Consider the following 21,263-nt stretch of genomic DNA (forward strand, 5'->3'; position numbering starts at 1 on the left):
GCTGACTTTTTTACAACTAGGAAGGAATCAGTATTTCTCCTAATTCTCTAAGCCCTAAACTAAAATTCACTATTAATACAGTGTCATCTAATCTTTTATAATTTCTGTTAACTCTTGGGTAACTCCAGAAATGTCTTATCATTTGAACACATCTTACATTTTTTTTCTAAATAGAATTAAAAAGTCATACAATAAAAATATTCTGTGCTTGGTACAGCAATATAGATGATTTTTAAAGTAAATTGATCTATTCCAGATATTACTGAGCAATGGGTTTATGTTTAATTAATGCATTGCAGTTCACCTCTTTTAATAAAGAAATGGAATTTGCTTAAAATTAAAGACATAAACAATAAGATTATTACATAAGAACAGAAGAAAATCAAAGGACATTTAAAAGGATGGGGAAGTGATGCTAGCTAGCCACATCATTTCTGAAGATCTGAATGCATCTCATGGATTTCCTTGGTTTCCAATCCCACTGACCACCTCAAGTCTTAAGATAGATTCTGGATACTGGCATATCGAGCACGAACTGTCACGTGACCTCTGCAGACAGGAGCCGTGTTTTCTCAAATACCTACTTGGCCATTGGGTGAACAGCAATTCCCCGTGGCTGAGAAAGGTCCTCCTTAATGATTATTTCACGATGTTTTCCATTTAAATCACTCCTTTCAAGAAGAGATTTCCTAAAATGCATGTAATATAGGGAGGCTTGTTACATCAACTTTACTTTTCAAACAAAAACTCTCCTTTCCCCTGTTACTTAATGAAATGCAAAGACAGGCAGTCTAAACTCCCACACCCTCCCCACAGCCCTACAACACACACACAGCACTGGCCCAGCCACCAATTCATTTTTTCTTAAAGCACAGTCTTTAATTAGCATCCCAGTATTTATCCCAGGAAATTAAAATATAAAAGTGAAAGAACAGGTAAAAGGGGACTGTGTCAGTGACCTGAGAGAGGCAAATTCAGGAGTGCTAATACCTCCATCACTGCTGAAATGAATGGAAGCCCGGGGCAGAGAAGGTCAGCTTCCAGGTCTCAGAGCAGGAACAAGGGAGGGAGGGTAGAACTCAAGGGGATGGAGGTGAGACACACAAAGGTGGTAAGGGGGGGCTTAAGTGGACTTTAATTTTCTTCCATATGATTCAAAGACTGCTGGGAGCATTGAAATATTATTTACCAATCCTTACATTTAGAAAAATGACTCTGCAATCTGGAAAGGGACAAAATTCTTGTTGCCTAATTTCTAAGTGCATCTGTGAAGCAAATACATATTATCAAAGAAATATCTATTCAGCACCTTCTGTGTGCCAGGATTTGGCCTAAGCATTGGAGATACAATGGTAAACAAGAACAGGTCCCTGTCCTTTTATAATGTATAGTAGAGAACTATAGTTTATAGTAGAGAGAGAGAGAGAATATTATAGTAAGGCACAGAGAGGTAAGTCATGAGAAAGGAGGTATAAAGATAAAGAATGCAACTGAAGGACCCAGGAAGGGTGGGTGAGAGGATTCCTGGAGGTAAGGATGATAAACCAGGATGAGAATAAGGGAGGCCTGGAAAGGAAGGCGGCTCCTTAAGCAGAAGAATCAGCATCTACAAAGTCCCAGAGGTCCAAAAAGGACGTTGAGACATTCCATAACTTCACATTAGAAAGTATGCTGTGGCTTTAGTGTGGAGAACGCAAGGATGGAAAGTGGTGAGGATGGCTGAGATAAGGGAGTGGCAGTAGGGATGGAAAAATTGGATGGATTCAAACACTAAAATCAATTACGTATTTCCCTTGTCCCTGGCCTATAAGCTAACATGGGTTTCTGAGAATTTCCTGGCAGGAACAAGATAGCAGGCAATCAGACTAGGAATAGGACTGAGGAGAATACCTGTTTGTCCTGTTTCCCTACCACAAAATAGAAAATATAACCACTCTTAAATCAACAAACATCTCTTCAGGATCTACCACCTTAGTCCTTGTGGCAATGTCTTCATGAAAAGCCCTGCCCCCAAATGCAGGGTAAGTCCTTTCTCTCCTTTCCTGTTGCACACAATGCTAATCAGAGCTTCCCCAGTGGTTCATTCAGTCCAATCTCTAGCCACTGGTTGCGGAAAAAGGCTCTATAAACTCCTCGCAGACTGTGTGCAGGATGGAGTGAGTGTAAAATTAGCTCAGGGCCTATTTAGGGTCAGGTACACTTTGCAAACTACCAACTCAGGACAGTGGGTATTTTGAAACCTTTTTTTTTATTATTTTATTTTAACGCCCACTTTAAGAGATGATTTTTATTCCCAGCTAAAGTGGTCATAGGAAGGGTACTGCTGGGTGGAAGATATTCTTGAACTCAAGTGTCAAATTCTGTGCCCACGCAGACACAGCTATTACTGTGCGTCTTCCCTTGATGGGAGGGAAGGAATTCTGAGGCCTATTTTGACCCACTTGCTTGTGACCAGAGGAGATAAAACTGTCAGTTCTGATCACATTGCTACATCATCTTTAAATTCTTACTATTTTGAGCAGAGTTATGTGAAGAGAAATGAAACTGATACAAACTCCAGAGTGTGGCATTGTTGTAAAGGTAAGATTACTCTAATTTAATTTCAAAGCTCCCCATGGTGTTCATCTAATAATAAATTTCTGTTTGGTTCAACCAGAAAGCTTATCTTAAACTCCAGCATTGGTAATGAGAAAGCAAAGATGAACAGGTTCACGAGTCCCAGTACATTCTTAGTCTAACGGAGCATCCTTCTCTTTATTTCTATCACCTAATTAGTCTCTATGCTGTTGGGATTTTCAAGAGGCATTACCTACCTTCCTTCCTGCACCCTAGAAAAGTAATTTTTACTGTGTGGTACTTTTTGTTACTTTAAATGAACAGGCACATAAACATCTGGTTTGATTTGCTAAAGCCTACCAGGAATAGACTGGCTTTTAACAATGGGAATTTACCAGCTTACAAATTTACAGTTCTGAGGCTGTGAAAATGTCCCAGTTAAGGCATCAACAGTAGGAAAGCTTCTCTGAAGACCAGCTGTTCTAGTCTGCTAGCTGCCTGAATGCAACACACCAGAGATGGACTGACTTTCATTAAAAGGGGATTCAGTAAGTTAACGTATAGTTCTTCAGAGGAAAGGCAGCTAACTTTCAACTGAGGTTCTTTCTTACATGGGGAGGCACAGGGTGATCTCTGCTGGCCTTCTCTCCAGGTCTCTGGGTTCCAACAACTTTCCCTGGGGCGATTTCTTTCTGCGTCTCCAAAGGCCTGGACTGAGGAGTGCTGAGATGAGGTATGCTGAGCTGCTTGGGCTGTGCTACATTGAGCTCTCTCACTTAAGCACCAACCAATTAAATCAAACATCATTCTTTGCAGTGGGCATGCCTCCTAGATGACTGCAGATGTAATCAGCAACAGGTGGGTTTCACATGCCATTGGCTCATGTCCACAGCAATAGAACTAGGTACCTTTCACCTGGCCAAGTTGACACCTGAATCTAACTACGACACAGGTTAACAGCGAGTGTAGGCTCCTTTGTTAGTTTAGGCACATGGCATTGTCTGCTGGTCCTTCTCGCCCAGATTTTGTTGCTTCAGCTTATGGCTTCTCTGTCTGTGGCTTTTTCTCTAAACTTCTCTGGATGTTTCTCTGTGAGCTTCTCTATCTCTTTTATGTTTCCCAAAGGACTTCAGTTGAAATAACCTAATCCAAAGTCCCCACCTACAGTAGGTCTATAGACACAGGAATGGGTCAATTTAAGAGCATACTTTTCTGGGGTCCATAAAATCTCCAAACTATCAGAATATCATATAAATATGGGGAGCACAGCATCCCTGAGGGGCCAAGGGTGGTTGATATCTGCTATCCTGATCAATGCTTTTTATTTTGAGAGCATCTGTATATAAGTTCTATTACACACAGCTGACATTTTAAAAGTCTTTTAAGTAGGTTTAGCACTGAAGAGGTCGTTATTATGATTTTTAGCATTATTACAACTGAAGTTGGTTTTATTATATTACTCTAGGTTGAGTGCATTTAATTGCCTCTGGTTGGGGGTGACAGTCAATATCTCTGGTTATTAAGAGCATAAGCTTTGGAAATGATCCTCCTTGAGTTCAAATTCCAGATCCAGAACTTGCTGGCTGTTTGACATTAGGAAAGTTATTTTGTTTTTGAGCCTCGATTTCTTTATCTGTAAATTCGGGACAAGAAAACTTACCTTCACAGAATTCTTTTTTTGGGTTAAATACAGCTTTTAGTACAGTGTCTGGTATTTTGCAGTTATCCAATAAGCAAATACCCAAAGAATAAAGTAATGAAGAGATGTTGGGTGAATGAATGAATGAAAATATCATCACCTTGGATATAGAAGTACCATATCATTGGCTAATGTAAACCACACCATATATGTGGCACATTTCTAAAACCCAACTTGTTTTCCATGGTTTATCCAGACCAAAAGAGATTTTCTTGGACATAGAAAGCCTAACCCCAGGCATATAAAACAGTTCCCTGCAGCTTCTCCCTGTGTGTTGGAACTTCTGATTTCACAGAGGTAAAATTAATTCTCCTTCTCTTTTCCTAACCAATTCTCCCTTATTTCACCATGGCTGCATAGGTAGCAGATGTTGAGGAGGGCCACTACTATGGGCTGAATTTTGTCCTCTAAAAGAGATACACTCAAGTCTTAACCCTGGCTCCTGTGAATGAGACCCTATTTGTTAACAGGGCCCTTGAAGATGAGTTAAGATGAGCCAAGCTGGATTACAGTGGGTTCTAGGCTAAAACGACTGATGTCCCTATAGGAAAAAGATAACTGGACACAGCCAGACAGCCAGAGAACAGCATGTGGTGACTGCAAGCCCATCACCAGAAGCCAGGAGAGCCAGGGGTCAGATTCTTCCCTTGGAAGAAGCACGGCCCTGCCAACACCTTAGTTTCATACTTCAAGCCTCCAGAACTGTGAGACAATACATTTCTGGTGTTTTAAGCCACCTGGTTTATGGTACTTTGTTACAGCAGTCCTAGGAAATTAAGACAGGAACCATTTAACTTTATCTCTCTAAGTTACTGCAAGAAAATATCCTAGAGCATACAGCATCTCTAACTCTACCCTGTGAGGTACTCTGTGTTTAGCTTCTTTTCCCTAAGTAGACAGTAAGTGGGCTATTGCCAGGGCACACAAGGGATCCAGCCACTTCCTTGCTCAGCCTCCTCCTACCCCTACCCCCTGGTGTGCTTGCAGAGATGACAGAAGCACCACAACCTCACTCCGGTGCTGTTGTTTCCCACCAAAGGGAAAGCAGATGATTCCTCTGATCCCATCACCTTCCTCAAGACTTTCCTTATAATCCCAGCATGAAGCTCTCACTCTCTCCTCTATGTTCACTAACCTGGATCCCAGCCTCCCCCTCCTCACCACCAAGCAGGACCTTCTCCCTTTCACCGAGACCAGAGCAGCATCCATGGGAGAATTCTGAGGACCAAAACAGTAGGGGGCATTTTTGTAGTTCAGGCTGTTGCAATCGGAGAAAAACCACAACTGATCTGAATTTGATGCTGTGAGCATTCTTTCAACATCTTCTCAAAGTAATGGTAAAGTAGAAGACACAAAGGAGCATGAGGTCAGCTCCCTATACTTTGAATCAGCTCAGTTTATTTGGATAGAAAATATATATTTGGGTATTATATAATATATATATATATATGATCAGGGATGTGTGTATATACACACACACATTAAAAACTCCTAGAATCAGGAGGGGCCAAGATGGGGCTTAGCAATGTGTGCATTTTAGTTCGTCCTCCAGAACAACTACTAAATAACCAGAAACAGTACAGAACAGCTCCTGGAGCCACGGTAGTGACTGGACACACAGCGTACCCCAGTCTGGACCAGCTGGACCGGCTGCAAGTCTCCCCAGAACCATGAGTTCCCCAAGCCACGGCAGCCGGTGCCTGGCTCCCCTCCCCCACAGGCAGCTTTCCAGAAAGAAAGACACTCTAATAGCAGCAGGGACTGTGTCCAACCAAACACCAATTGTGGCATTAATAACAAATTCTGACTACTAAAAATAGGCCCCCATCTCAGGCAAACCTGGTCAAGGCGGAAGTCGCTTATTGGGCTAACCGCAAAAGAGGAAAGGGGATGAAACAGAGGTTTTTGTGGCTATTTCTATGGAGGCTTGGCTGCCTCTGGATTCAGCGGTGGGACTACTCAGGCTGTAATTGCCCCAGGCATAGGTAGAAACTGACTGCTCTCAGGGCTGTCTCCCGCCTGTGCTTTCCCCAGGGGAGGGGTGAAGCCCAACTCAGGTGGAATCCCTCTCTCAAGGAATTCAGAACCCAGGGCATGGCAATTTGAAGCCATTAAAACCACCCTACAACTTCTCCTCTGTCTCCACCACGCCCCCAGCAGGGAGAGCCTTCCAAAGTTAAAGGAGCCACATCTTTTGCTGGTGCGACCTGCAGGCAGACAAGCATCACATACTGGGCAGGATAAGAAAAAGAGGGCCCAGAGACTTCACAGGAAAGTCTTTTAACCTGCTGGGTCTCACTCTCAGGGAAAACTGACGCAGGTGACTCCTTCCCCCTGATAGGAGGCCAGTTTAGTTCAGGAAAACCTGGCTGGAATCTATAATACCTATGTAGACCCTCCTAAGGGTGGGGAGGGAAAAGGCACCTTACAAGCAGGGCAAGAAACAAGAAAATAAGAACTGAAAAAATTATCCTCTGTTAAACAAAACCTAAGCTAGAGGCCCAGAAAAAGCTGAACTGAAGGTCAAAGAACAGATAGACAACAAACTCATCTAGCAAGAAAACCCTAGGTAAGATAAGTGAAAGCAATCTCCAGAAAAAAACTAATTAAGGTAATTAAATGTCTAGATGCCAGCAAAAAATAACAAATCACACCAGGAAAATTGAAGATATGGCCCAGTCAAAGGAACAAACCAATAATTCAAATGAGATACAGGAGCTGAAACAATTAATTCAGAATATATGAACAGAAATGGAAAACCTCATCAAAAACCAAATCAATGAATTGAGAGAGGAAATGAAGAAGGCAAGAAATGAACAAAAAGAAGAAATGGAAAGTCTGAAAAAACAAATCACAGAACTTATGGGAATGAAAGATACAGTAGAAGAGATGAAAAAAACAATGGAAACCTACAAGGGTAGATTTCAAGAGACAGAGGTTAGGATTAGTGAACTGGAGGATGGAACATCTGAAATCCGACAAGAAACAGAAACTATAGGGAAAAAATGGAAAAATATGAGCAGGGACTCGGGGAATTGAATGATAATATGAGGCACACAAATATACGTGTTGTGGGTGTCTCGGAAGGAGAAGAGAAGGGAAAAGGAGGAGAAAAACTAATGGAAGAAATTATCACTGAACATTTCCCAACTCTTATGAAAGACTTAAATTACAGATCCAAGAAGTGCAGCACACCCCAAAGAGAATAGATCCAAATAGACATTTTCCAAGACACTTACTAGTCAGAATGTCAGAGGTCAAAGAGAAAGAGAGGATCTTGAAAGCAGCAAGAGAAAAGCAATCCATCACATACAAGGGAAACCCAATAAGACTATGTGTAGATTCATCAGCAGAAACCATGGAGGCGAGAAGAGAGTGGGATGATATATTTAAATTACTAAAAGAGAAAAACTGCCAACCAAGAATTCTATACCCAGCAAAATTGTCCTTCGAAAATGAGGGAGAAATTAAAACATTTTCAGACAAAAAGTCACTGGGAGAATTTGTGACCAAGAGACCAGCTCTACAAGAAATACTAAAGGGAGCACTAGAGACAGATATGAAAAGACAGAAGAGAGAGGTGTGGAGAAGAGTGTAGAAAGAAGGAAAATTAGATATGACATATAAAATACAGAAGGCAAAATGTTAGAAGAAAGTACTACCCATAGAGTAATAACACTAAATGTTAATGGATTGAACTCCCCAATCAAAAGACATAGACAGACAGAATGGATTAAAAAACAGGATCCTTCTATATGCTGTCTACAGGAAACACATCTTAGACCCAAAGATAAACATAGGTTGAAAGTGAAAGGTTGAGAAAAGATATTTCATGCAAATAACAACCAGAAAAGAGCAGGAGTAGCTATACTAATATTCAACAAATTAGACTTCAAATGTAAAACAGTTAAAAGAGACAAAGAAGGATACTATGTACTAATAAAAGGAACAATTCAACAAGAAGATATAACAATCATAAATACTTATGCACCGAACCAGAATGCCCCAAAATACGTGAGGCAAACACTGCAAATACTGAAAAGGGAAATAGACACATATACCATAATAGTTGGAGACTTTAATTCTCCACTCTCATCAATGGACAGAACATCTAGACAGAGGATCAATAAAGAAACAGAGAACTTGAATATTACAATAAATGAGCTAGACTTAACAGACATTTATAGGACATTACACCCCACAACAGCAGGATATACCTTTTTCTCAAGTGCTCATGGATCATTCTCAAAGATAGACCATATGCTGGGTCACAAAGCAAGTCTCAACAAATTTAAAAAGACTAAAATCATACACAAAACTTTCTCAGATCATAAAGGAATGAGGTTGGAAATCAATAATAGGCAGAGAACCAAAAATTCACAAATATGTGGAGGCTCAACAACACACTCTTAAACAACCAGTGGGTCAAGGAAGAAATTACAAGAGAAATCAGTAAATATCTCGAGGCGAATGAAAATGAAAACACAACATATCAAAACTTATGGGACGCAGCAAAGGCAGTGCTAAGAGGGAAATTTATTGCTCTAAATGCCTATATCAAAAAAGAAGAAAGGGCAAAAATTCAGGAATTAACTGTCCACTTGGAAGAACTGGAGAAAGAACAGCAAACTAACCCCAAAGCAAGCAAAAGGAAAGAAATAACAAAGATTAGAGCAGAAATAAATGAAATTGAGAACATGAAAACAATGGAGAAAATCACTAAAACCAGAAGTTGGTTCTATGAAAAAATCAATAAAATTGATGGGCCCTTAGCAAGATTGACAAAAAGAAGAAGAGAGAGGATGCAAATAAATAAGATCAGAAATGGAAGAGGAGACATAACCACTAACCCCTCAGAAATAAAGGAGGTAATAACTGGATACTGTGAACAACTTTATGTCAATAAATACAACAATGTACATGAAATGGACAACTTCCTAGAAAAGCATAAACAACCAACTTTGACTCAAGATGACCTCAACAAACCAATCACAAGTAAAGAAATTGAATCAGTCATTCAAAAGCTTCCCAAAAAGAAAAGTCCAGGGCCAGACGGCTTCACATGTGAACTCTACCAAACATTCCAGAAAGAATTAGTAACAACCCTGCTCAAACTCTTCAAAAAAGTTGAAGTGTAGGGAAAGCTACCAAATTCATTCTATGAAGCCAACATCACCCTCATACCAAAACCAGGCAAAGATATTACAAAAAAAGGAAATTACAGACCAATCTCTCTAATGAATATAGATGCAAAAAATCCTCAACAAAATTCTAGCAAATTGAATCCAGCAACACATTAAAAGAATTATACATCATGACCAAGTAGATTCATCCCAGGTATGCAAGGATGGTTCAACATAAGAAAATCAATTAATGTAATACACCATATCAACAAATCAAAGCAGAAAAATCACATGATCATCTCAATTGATGCAGAGAAGGCATTTGACAAAATTCAACACCCTTTCCTGTTGAAAACATTTCAAAGGATAGGAATACAAGGGAACTTCCTTAAAATGATAAAGGGAATATATGAAAAACCCACAGCTAATATCATCCTCAATGGGGAAAAATTGAAAACTTTCCCCCTAATATCAGGAACAAGACAAGGATGTCCGCTATCACCACTGTTATTCAACATTGTGTTGGAAGTTCTAGCCAGAGCAATTAGACAAGAAAAAGAAATACAAGGCATCAAAATTGGAAAGGAAGAAGCAAAACTATCACTGTTTGCAGATATGATACTATACGTCGAAAACCCGGGAAAATCCACAACAAAACTACTAGAGCTTCTTTGACCTCTGACATTCTGATTAGTAAGTAAAAAAATAAATAAATAAAAAAAGTAAAAAAAAAAAAAGCTACTAGAGCTAATAAATGAGTACAGCAAAGTGGCAGGTTACAAGATCAACATTCAAAAATCAACTAAAAGAATAAAATATTTAGGAATAAATTTAACTAAATACAAAAGACCTATACAAAGAAAACTACAAGAAACTGTTAAAAAAAATCACAGAAGACCTAAATAGATGGAAGGGCATACCGTGTTCATGGATTGGAAGACTAAATATAGTTAAGATGTCAATTCTACCTAAATTGATCTACAGATTCAACACAATACCAATCAAAATCCCAACAACTTACTTTTCAGAAATAGAAAAACCAATAAGCAAATTTATCTGGAAGGACAGGGTGCCCTGAATTGCTAAAAGTATCTTGAGAAAAAAAAACGAAGCTGGAGGTCTCACGCTGCCTGACTTTAAGGCATATTATGAAGCCACAGTGGTCAAAACAGCATGGTACTGGCATAAAGATAGATATATTGACCAATGGAATCGAATAGAGTGCTCAGGTATAGACCCTCTCATCTATGGACATTTGATCTTTGATAAGGCAGTCAAGCCAACTCACCTAGGACAAAACAGTCTCTTCAATAAATGGTGCCTAGAGAACTGGATATCCATATGCAAAAGAATGAAAGAGGATCCGTATCTCACACCCTATACAAAAATTAACTCAAAATGGATCAAAGATCTAAACATTAGGTCTAAGACCATAAAACAGTTAGAGGAAAACATAGGGAGATATCTTATGAAACTAACAATTGGAGGCGGTTTTAGACCTTACACCTAAAGCAAGAGCACTGAAGAAATAAATAAATAAATGGGAGCTCCTCAAAATTAAACACTTTTGTGCATCAAAGAAGTTCATCGAGAAAGTAAAAAGACAGCCTATAAATGGGAGACAATATTTGGAAACGACATATCAGATAAAGGTCTAGTATCCAGAATTTATAAAGAGATTGTTCAACTCAACAACAAAAAGACAGTCAATCCAATTACAAAATGGGGAAAAGACTTGAACAGACACTTCTCAGAAGAGGAAATACAAATGGCCAAACGGCACATTAAGAGATGCTCAACGTCCCTGGCCATTAGAGAAATACAAATCAAAACCACAATGAGATATCATCTCACACCCACCAGAATGGCCATTATCAACAACACAGAAAGTGACAAGTGCTGGAGAGGATGTGGAGAAAGAGGCACACTTATTCACTGTTGGTAGGAATGTCAAATGGTGCAACTGCTGTGGAAGGCAGTTTGGCAGTTCCTCAAAAAGCTGAATATAGAATTGCCATATGACCCAGCAATGCCACTGCTAGGTATCTACTCAGAGGACTTAAGGGCAAAGACACAAACAGACACTTGCTCACCAATGTTTATAGCAGCATTATTTACAATTGCAAAGAGATGGAAACAGCCAAAATGTCCATCAACAGACGAGTGGCTAAACAAACTGTGGTATATACATACGATGTAATATTATGCAGCTTTAAGACAGAATAAACTTATGAAGCATGTAATAACATGGATGGACCTAGAGAACATTATGCTGAGTGAGACTCGGCAAAAACTAAAGGACAAATACTGTATGGTCCCACTGATGTGAACCAACATTAGAGAATAAACTTGGAATATGTCATTGGTAACAGAGACCATCACGAGATAGAAATAGGGTAAGATATTGGGTAATTGGAGCTGAAGGGATACAGACTGTGCAACAGGACTGGATACAAAAACTCAGAAATTGACAGTACAATACTACCTAACTGTAATATAATTATGTTAAAACACTGAATGAAGCTGCATGTGAGAATGATAGAGGGAGGAGGGCTGGGGACATAAATGAAATCAGAAAGAAAGATAGATGTTAAAGATCGAGATGGTATAATCTAGGAATGCCTAGAGTGTGTAATAATAGTGAAATGTACAATGTACAAATTTTAAAAATGTTTTTGCATGAGGAAGAACAAAGGAATGTCATTGTTGCAGGATGCTGAAAATAGATGGTAATTAATATTTTAAAATGTCACCTTATGTGTGAGACTAAAGCAAAAAATGTTTATTTGTTTCAAAATTTATATTTTGACTAGAGCATTTCCTAATATAACTCATGTAGATAGTTTGATTGAATGTCGAAAGTACTTGGAATCTCAGGTAGGACATGAGATTTTGTTGGTTTGTCCAGAGTGATGCCTCGATGAATCCCAGAGTGATTCGATCAGTGAGTGGAAAAGTATTTGCAAGCCCCCTTCGGGGAATGGTGAGAGTGGGGAGAAATTCAACTTCTCCAAGTTGAATTCTTGATATTCTCACAAGCAGTGTGGACAACCAATGCTATAGGCTGAGCCCCCAGTCTTGGGGTTTGTTCACATGAAACTTAAACCCCCAAAGGATAGGTCAAATCTACTTAAAATTTAGACCTAAGAGTCACCCCCAAGAGAGCTTCTTTTGTTGCTCAGATGTGGCCTCTCTCTCCAGCCAACACGACAAGCAGTCTCACTACTCTCCCCCTCTCTGCGTGGGACATCACTCCCAGGGGTGTGGACCTTCCTGGCAACATGGGACAGAGATCCTGGAATGAGCTGAGACTCAGCATCAAAGGACTGAGAAAAACCCTAGAATGAGCTGAGAATTAACATCAAGGGGTTGAGAGAACCTTCTCGACCAAAGGGGGAAGAGTGAAATGAGACTAAGTGTCAATGGCTGAGAGATTCCAAACAGAGTCGAGAGGTTATCCTGGAGGTTATTCTTATACATTAAGTAAATATCACCTTGTTGTTCAGGATGTAGTGGAGAGGCTGGAGGGAACTGCCTGAAAATGTAAAGCTGTGTTCCAGTAGCCATGTTTCTTAATGATGATTGAACAATGATATAGCTTTCACAATGAGACTCTGTGAATGTGAAAACCTTGTATCTGATGCTCCTTTTATCCACTTTATTAACAGAAGAGTAGAACATATGGAATAAAAATAAATAATAGGGGGAACAAATGTTAAAATAAATTTAGTTTGAAATGCTAGTGGTAAATGAAAGCGAGGGGTAAGGGGTATGGTATGTATAATCTTTTTTTCTCTGTTATCATTTTATTTCTTTTTCTAAATTGATGCAAATGTTCTAAGAAATGATGAATATGCAACTATGCAATATTGAGAATTACTGATTGTATATGTAGAATGGAATGATATCTTAGTGTTCTGTTTGTTGTTAATTTTTTTTTTAATTAATTAAAAAAAAATCCAATGGGCGTTAGAGTAAAGCATAGACTTTGGTTACTCGTAATGTAGCTAAATTGGTTCAGCAGTTGTAACCAACATACCACGCTAACATAAGATGCCAGCAATAGGGGACACTCTGTGTGATGGATATATAGGGACTCAGTGCAGATTTTTGTTTGTTTTTGTAAACTAAAAACCATTCTTAAAATAAAGTTTACTATTAAAAAAAAACACGTAAAAAAAACTCCTAGAATCTGGATCCTAACCTAAGATTTGTCACTTTCAGGCGGTGTAACCTTGAATAAATCACTTGGCCTCTCTGAGCCTTAGGTTCCTCACTGGTAAAATGAGGGGTTGGGCCTTGCTGGTTCCTGGAGCCCTTTCCAATCTTCCCTCTGACAGTGTGCAATTTCAACTGGCAATTATTTATATATTATCTTATGGCATTTCTTGTACTGATATTTAGGCCATGCATTTTTTAAACTTTTTTTAATTGCATAATATAACATATATTCAAAGCAAAGAAAGAAAAAAAGCATAGTTTTCAAAGCACTCTTCAACAAGTAGTTACAGGACAGATCACAGAGTTTGTCATGGACTACCAAACGATTCTCTCACATTTTTCCTTCTAGCTGCTCCAGAATATAGAAGGAATTACTATTTTTTTTATCATCACAATCGACTTTTTTTCTTTTTTATGAAAAATAACATATATGCAAAAAAGCACAGCACAACAATTAGATGCAGAACAGATTTCAGAATTTGGCATGGGTTACAATTCCACAGTTTTAGGTTCTTACTTCTAGCTGCTCTAAGATATTGGAGACTAAAGGAGATATCAATATAATGATTCAGCAGTCATATTGATTTGTTAAAACCTACCTTTTCTGTATAACTCCACCATCACCTTTGATCTTTCTATCCTAGGTCATACATTTTAAAAAAATTTTTTTTCATTTAAAAATACACACACACACATCACTGATTTTATATATATACATATATATATAATCATATAATATCTAAATACATATTTTTTATCCAAATAAACTGAGCTGATTCAAAGTATAGGGAGCTGACCTCATGCTCCTTTGTATCTTCAACTTTACCATTACTTTGAGAAGATGTTCAAAGAATGCTTACAGCATCGAATTCAGATCAGTTGTGGTTTTTCTCTGATTACAACGGCGTGAACTACAAAAATGCCCCCTACTGTTTTGGTCCTCAAAATTCTCCCACGGATGATGAAAGGGAGAAGGTCCTGCTTGGTGATGAGGAGGAGGAGGAGGAGGCTGGGGACAAAAGTGGACAGCAACGGGGCATCTTTCCTCCAATCCCAGCCTCATGCCCAGCAAAATGTTCCTGTGTTCAAAGCAGAGAATGAAGCCAGCTGTATCACCTAGCCTATCACTTCCACCCCACATGGCTTAAAGCTGATGGAGATGGGTGCACGGGTGATTCAGTGGTTAGAATGCTCACCTTCCTAGCGGGAGACCCAGGTTCGATTCCCGGACCATTCACCAAAAAAAAACCCAAAAACAACTGATGGAGAATACATACCCCCTGTCTGTCCAGTAGAATTTCCGGTCAATCCAGTCAATAGCAAGACCTTCTGGCAGATCTACTGCTTCTTCAATAAGGCTTTCTCGCTTTGAACCATCCATGTTAGCTCTCTCTATCCGCTTCAGGACTGTATGGGCAAAGTATATCTACCAAAGAGAACACAGGCATTTCTGGATGGTTTGTGATAAAAAAAAGTTAATATGAAATATATATAAATGTGCTGAGTGTTCAGGCAGTACAGTGTAATTGCTAAGAGCTTTGGATTTGGAGACATCGCTGGAACTGCACTCCAGCTGCGCTGCTTCCCAGATACATGCGGCCTTAGACAAGTTACCCTGTGCCTCAGAACCATAGATTCCTCATTGCTAAAATGGGTATAATAATGCCAAGTTTATCAGGCTGCAGGAGATAAAATATATAAAACGGTGAACTCTGTGCCTCGCACATAGTTCTATTGCTACTGGAATGTTATTAATCTTTGATCATTGGCCAATAATGCAGTCATTATGCTTGAACTCAGTGACTTTTACAGCCTGAAAGGGAGCAAAGATTTGCTGTTGAATGGGGGCTATGAGATGGGTTGTGTCTCCTCCTGTTTGGTCCACAGTAGTTCTCTACTGCAAGTCAGGAGACTTGGGTTCCTCTCCCAGTTTTGCCACCCCTGAGTTTGGTAGCCTAGGCCAAGCCATTTAACTCCACTGAGCCTCAATTGTCTCAACTGTAATAAGGAAATTAGACTAGACATTTGCCAAAGTTCCTTACATCACTAACCTCATAAAATTTCATTTTAACTAACCCATCTTGTCCAGCAGAGCATTCCTTACGAGTCCATGTTTTTTTTTTCAGCCTAGTATGCAGACTGTCAAACACATACACAAATTTCATCAGTGTTAAAAACTGCTATGGGTCAGCAGATGATGTAATAATAGCACATGTGGAATTTTAACTGTGAATACATCTACGTACATAAACCTATAATCTATGACAACAGCATTCACAAAATGTTCATTCATTAAATAATGGGTTATCCATCTTTCTAGAAAAAATGTAAAAATTTCTATTCTTCTTAAATACTAAACAAAAATGTGTACTTATGTTCAGAAACACTCCACTAGGGCTGTGATTTTCAAACTCTAATGTGTACACAAATCACCTGAGAATCTTTTGAAAACACGAATTCTGAGTGAGCATTATGGGGTGCACCAGAGAACGTGCAGTTCTAGCAGGCTCCAGGTGACGTTGATGGGGCTGGTCTAAGGACCACAGTTTGAGTAGCAAAAAACAAGAAAATTGACCTAAGGAATGAAAAACAGCTACCTGACTTAAAGTTCACTGTAGGTCTCCTTATTCAGCTACTTGTAAAAATATGGACTGTGTAGAAAACTGCTAGTTTGCTAAAAATGGATCTTGAACTGACTTTTTCTAGTATTTCTCTCTCCAACTATAATTGTTCCATAGAGCCACCCAGATTCAGTTTCAGTGCAGGAAAAAGGAAGAAGAATGATTTGTTTGCTGGTGTTTAATCACAAAATTCGATTACAAAACTTGTTATATTTCACCTATCAAGCCATACATTTTAGACGCAGAAGCAATTTGCTTCACTGTATCTCGTTTGGCCATTGCTAGGCTGCTTCAAAGTGGGAAGAAAGAAAAGCACACAATTGAAAATCATTCCAAGTATTAATACACCATCCAAGTGTAACTAAGTAATTATTTAGGGGAATCAGTAACTATGTAAATTTATAATTCTTTTGTGATCAAACTCTAAAAGACACTGTAACATACCATTTCAAGCACATTGTAAACTAGCATAATTACAATTAAAAATTAAAGACCAAACGGTAAGATGATTGGGTTGATAATATGGAAATTTTATGTCATATGCAAAAAACTTTGTGCAAAATTGATTGTTATGTAAATAACGTCATGAGTTAGACTGCCATCCCCACATGAGCCATAAAACTTATGTTTCCTGATATTTATGGTTAAGAGGGCATTGATTTTCCTCCCTTAGTGACATATAATAAATGCGGAATACTAATCCATACTTCTTTATGCCTCAACCCCAACCTCTCACTCCTCCCACCACCAGCAAATAAACAAAAACGTATTTATGAAGCTCCTCCTATATGTATGGCTCTGTGCCAGGCTTCCATCCTCACCTCCAAAGAGAAAACTGCAATTAAGATACTGTGCAGTCGTCCCCCCAAAAAATGGCTGAATCATGGTAAGGACAAGGAGAGGGTTATGGAACTGGAATGTAAAATTTCACAAATGATGTTCCAAAGTCTATGTTTAAGATTTCTATGTCTAATAGTTCTGAGCTTAGCAGAAGATTTCAGGTAGTCCAGGTCAGCTGTTAAGATAAATCCTTTACTCTTTCTTTAAAACACACCCACATCTGCGCAGCAATTAAACCATACCTTATTTTCCACAGGGTCATGATCTAAGGCGAAAACTGTTCCAATCTGTTGGCCGAGCAGCATTCCATAATCTGTTCCATCAAAATGGATGTGCCGAATATCTTCAGAATTGGCAAACAGCAAAAATGGTGGTGGGCCTATTAAACCAAGTTCAAATATGACTCCAATTAAACTATGGCTTGGAACTCAAGAGATGCTATTGACTCTTCCCTTTCATTACATCCTCTTCCTTAATTTCTGCAGTACTCATTTTCTTCATGTCCCACCAAATGGTATAGGTTAAGACAAGCAAGAAGATTTCCTCTTTCATGATGTGGTGATATATTGCCAGAATTTCAACATCAGATTTCTCCCACTCTAGGTGTCTGCTTTTAAAATGCAGATTACTTAAAGGGAAGGTCAGCATCAAATAACCAGCACCATAGTCTCATGATGTGTTATTGCTGTAGTCTTGTTGATGCACACAAATTGAAATGTTAGCACATTGTACAGGTTTGGGTTCACATAAGTACCCTTTCCTGGCCTGGGCACTTCTGAGAAGGGAGGCATGATTATGTGAGTTAATAACAAAACACCCGATAATCTTCAGGAATCAGATTACATTATGTTAACTGAGGACATGAGAAATCAATAATATCAGGGTCTAAGGCAAGCTGTGCAGGTACATCATTATGTTATATCAGATTAGAAACACAATGAACCTTCAGGGGAGAAACAGATCCACTTGGCATCAATCTAGGATCTCAAGAATGTAAGAGATGTGATATCAGGACATGAAAAAATAGCTGAAGCATAATATATCATATTAAATTTTGACATGAAAAGGAAAGAATTTGTCAAAGTATTGTGATTATTACATTCACTGGAGAGATGAAAATCAATCAATCAACAAATATTTATTAAATCCTTTTAACTTTAAAGCATTTTAAGACTACTCTTGTCATGACTTTCACATACACCAAAACACATATCTTCGATCAATGTTGATTGGCTTAGAAATATTCATCAGTCGTATGATTATTATTTATATGGAGAGTCTCTGTTTTCCAACTCAAAAAATAAAAAATCAGGCTTTCTACTCAGAAGTCATAAGCAACTCAACACTTCATCTCTCACATTGACAAAATGTCATCATTTGCACATATATAGTTTCAAACATACACAGCACTAACCTGAAGCTGCACAGCTTTTTTGGTCCGGCTGTAGGGCATACCCGGGAATACATCTGCATTCCCAGGACACTGGGCCGAGAGGGATGCAGAGCTGGCTACACCCACCATTATCAGGAGATGAACAGCCTACAAAAACAATTACTTGGTAATGATGCTCTTCATTAAAAATCATAACAATATCTTATCCAAATATTGAGGTGAGCCAAACATAGGTCGATTTTTAAAACAATTTCCCCAATCATTCATACTCCTGCAATGAAGTTGATTTTTTTTCAGAGATTAGGAGGAAAATGTCATTATATCCCACTGCCCTGTGACCCAAAATCTTGAATGTTCACCCTTCACATCCCAGTGGCTCTTGTCCTTTTATTCTACTACTGAGTTTGTAAATAAGTGCACTGGCATTCGGCTGGAATAAGAAGTACATTTTTTCGTGAGTTTGGCAGCTGGTCTAACTCTCTCTAGTGAGTAAAACGTCTTTCTCCATTTGGCCATTTGACTTCTTTTGCTGTCCTTATTTAAAAAAAAGAGTCACACATATTCTTTTGCTAATTTTGAGTTTCATCCAGCCTTCCATATGCTTATGTCTCCATGAAGATGAAATTAGAGAGGGAAATTGATTAAGTGCTTATTAGCTGCCAAACAGACTAAAGCACTTGCATTTGCCATCTCATTTAATGCTGGCTGTAAATCGAGGATGCAGGTACAAATAGCCTTTACAGATGAGAACACTGAGGCCAATGGAGGTCAAATTACTATTCCAAAATTGCAGGACTGGTAACCGCTAATGCTCCCACAGGGCTGCCCAGCTCGAAAGCCCCCACCGGTAACCAGGACACTGTGCTGCCGCAAAACCAAACAAATGAAAACACCCTGTTTTAAATCGATGTTAATCTGTTGCATAAATCAATTTGTAATGTTGGAAAACCTATTCTCCTGGCAATGAAATCTATTCTTAAGTGCCACTTTGCAAATGAGCATTTTAAAACAAATAAAATGTAAGTAAACTTACCACTACATGTTTTTTCATCTACCTCAAGCACGGAGCCTTCAGGGCAGAAACATATGGGACCGTCTGACGTCAGAACACAGCCATGACTACATTCAGACACATTGCTTGGGCAGGAAATTAATTCTAATTAATGAAGAATAAAGTCGAGAATAGAGTTAAATCGGGTTCACAGAAATTTATTAAAATGTGTTGGCAGAAAAAACAAACACAATAATGAAAAGAGTAAGTTAAATCCAGATTGAACATTTATGAAATGCTGAGGTAATGGAGACAGAAAAATAAAGATAGAACATCAAATATAAAAAAATTAAAGAAAGATCTTTCAGTTTGGAAAATGATACTATTTATCTCTAAGTTTATTTTATGTCAAATAATATTTTTAAAGATATGAGTTATCAGAATTCCAAGGCATTTTATGATCACGGTGATGAATACACAACTTGTGATATTATGAGTCATTGTTTGTATGCTATGGATGGGCTGTATGTGCGTGAAGATTTCTCAATAAAAAAATATGTATTAAAAAAAAACAGAATTCCAAGGCATTTTAAATGGAATTCAATCAAACTATTCTCAAGTTCATCTGGAAAGCAAATTACAAGTGTAAGAAAAAGTAAGAAGATTGTGTGAGTACAGTCAGGTATGGGAAGAGAAATGAAAGGTTCTTAATATCAAAATGTATCATAAAGATGCAATAAACAAGACAGGAGGGAATGGGTGCAGGAATAGGCAGAAAAGATAACAGAACAGAATAGAAGCTCATTTTATAAAGGACAAGTACACATAAGACCATAGTATGTGGCAAAGGTTTAAATCAGTGAACACATAAAAGATCAACCAATACATGGCAGAAAAATCACTGGACAAAGATTTAGGAAAAAAGTTAAATATAACCCTATACCATGTATCAAAATAAACTCCAAGTAAACTGAAGATTAACATGTAAAATATATACCACAAAAGTTCTAGAAGCTTTGAGAGTCAAGTGAGACTATGGGCGCCATGCTTGGTACATGGCTGGGCCTAAAATATATTAACATCAAGCACTTAAGTATATTTGGCAACAGGCAAACCATGGGGAATAAGAAGGAGAGGAGCCAGTTCCATGGACAAGCACAAATAGTGGATAAAAAGGTGGCTGAAGCAAATTCATAGAAAACCTCAAAGGAAAATCTAGGCACTATTAGGACAAAGTTTATAGAATAAGCAGAATTTTAGAAAATATCACAATGATGAAATTATATGTTCATAATATATAATTACATGTAAACTTCAAAATGGACATTGTTTTCTCTGTCTCCTAGACAGTGAACCACAGACTGACTTTCTTTTTACATATATGTTCACCTTGTTGAAATATTTCCATTCTTTTCTCAGTTTTTCTATAGATTAGGCAGCCTGCATCAAGTGCTTATGGTTTCTTCAGAAAAGTGACTTTTTAATATCCTCATTTTTGTCATTAATACTAATTCTTAGATTTTTTTAAGGTTTATGACTCTTTTAAGCAATTAATAAAAGCTAAAACATTAATTCTCAAAGTGTTTAACAGTATGGACAGAACTATCTATAGCTTTTTCTTTTCTTTGGCCTGGGTTTGACTTTTTCGAGACATTCATTGCCATCCATCCATTTAGATGTACATAGTTTCATAAGATACAGATAATGTCCAGACTGACCTATTCTCCATTATCTGTGAAACATGATACATGATTTTTAGCATTTATTTATACCTAGTCATGCTGGTAGATCCAATAAGAAATTAACAAGAAAGTATCTG

General features: G+C 38.3%; 1 protein-coding gene across 3 annotated transcripts in view; it reads right to left on the reverse strand.

Annotated features, from left to right (window-relative positions):
- Positions 1 to 21,263, reverse strand: part of EGF (epidermal growth factor) — a 141,863-nt gene that overhangs the window by 56,397 nt on the left and 64,203 nt on the right. For all 3 annotated transcript variants that reach the window (XM_077142552.1, XM_077142551.1, XM_077142553.1), the window contains 5 exons: positions 19,487 to 19,609; positions 18,475 to 18,600; positions 17,303 to 17,439; positions 14,877 to 15,025; positions 585 to 689 (listed from right to left, as the gene is read on the reverse strand). In XM_077142552.1, coding sequence (XP_076998667.1) covers positions 585 to 689; positions 14,877 to 15,025; positions 17,303 to 17,439; positions 18,475 to 18,600; positions 19,487 to 19,609 — 640 coding nt within the window. The remainder of the gene's footprint in view (positions 1 to 584; positions 690 to 14,876; positions 15,026 to 17,302; positions 17,440 to 18,474; positions 18,601 to 19,486; positions 19,610 to 21,263) is intronic.

The sequence above is a fragment of the Tamandua tetradactyla genome, chromosome 24 (assembly GCF_023851605.1).
Source record: "Tamandua tetradactyla isolate mTamTet1 chromosome 24, mTamTet1.pri, whole genome shotgun sequence".
Taxonomy (NCBI): domain Eukaryota; kingdom Metazoa; phylum Chordata; class Mammalia; order Pilosa; family Myrmecophagidae; genus Tamandua; species Tamandua tetradactyla.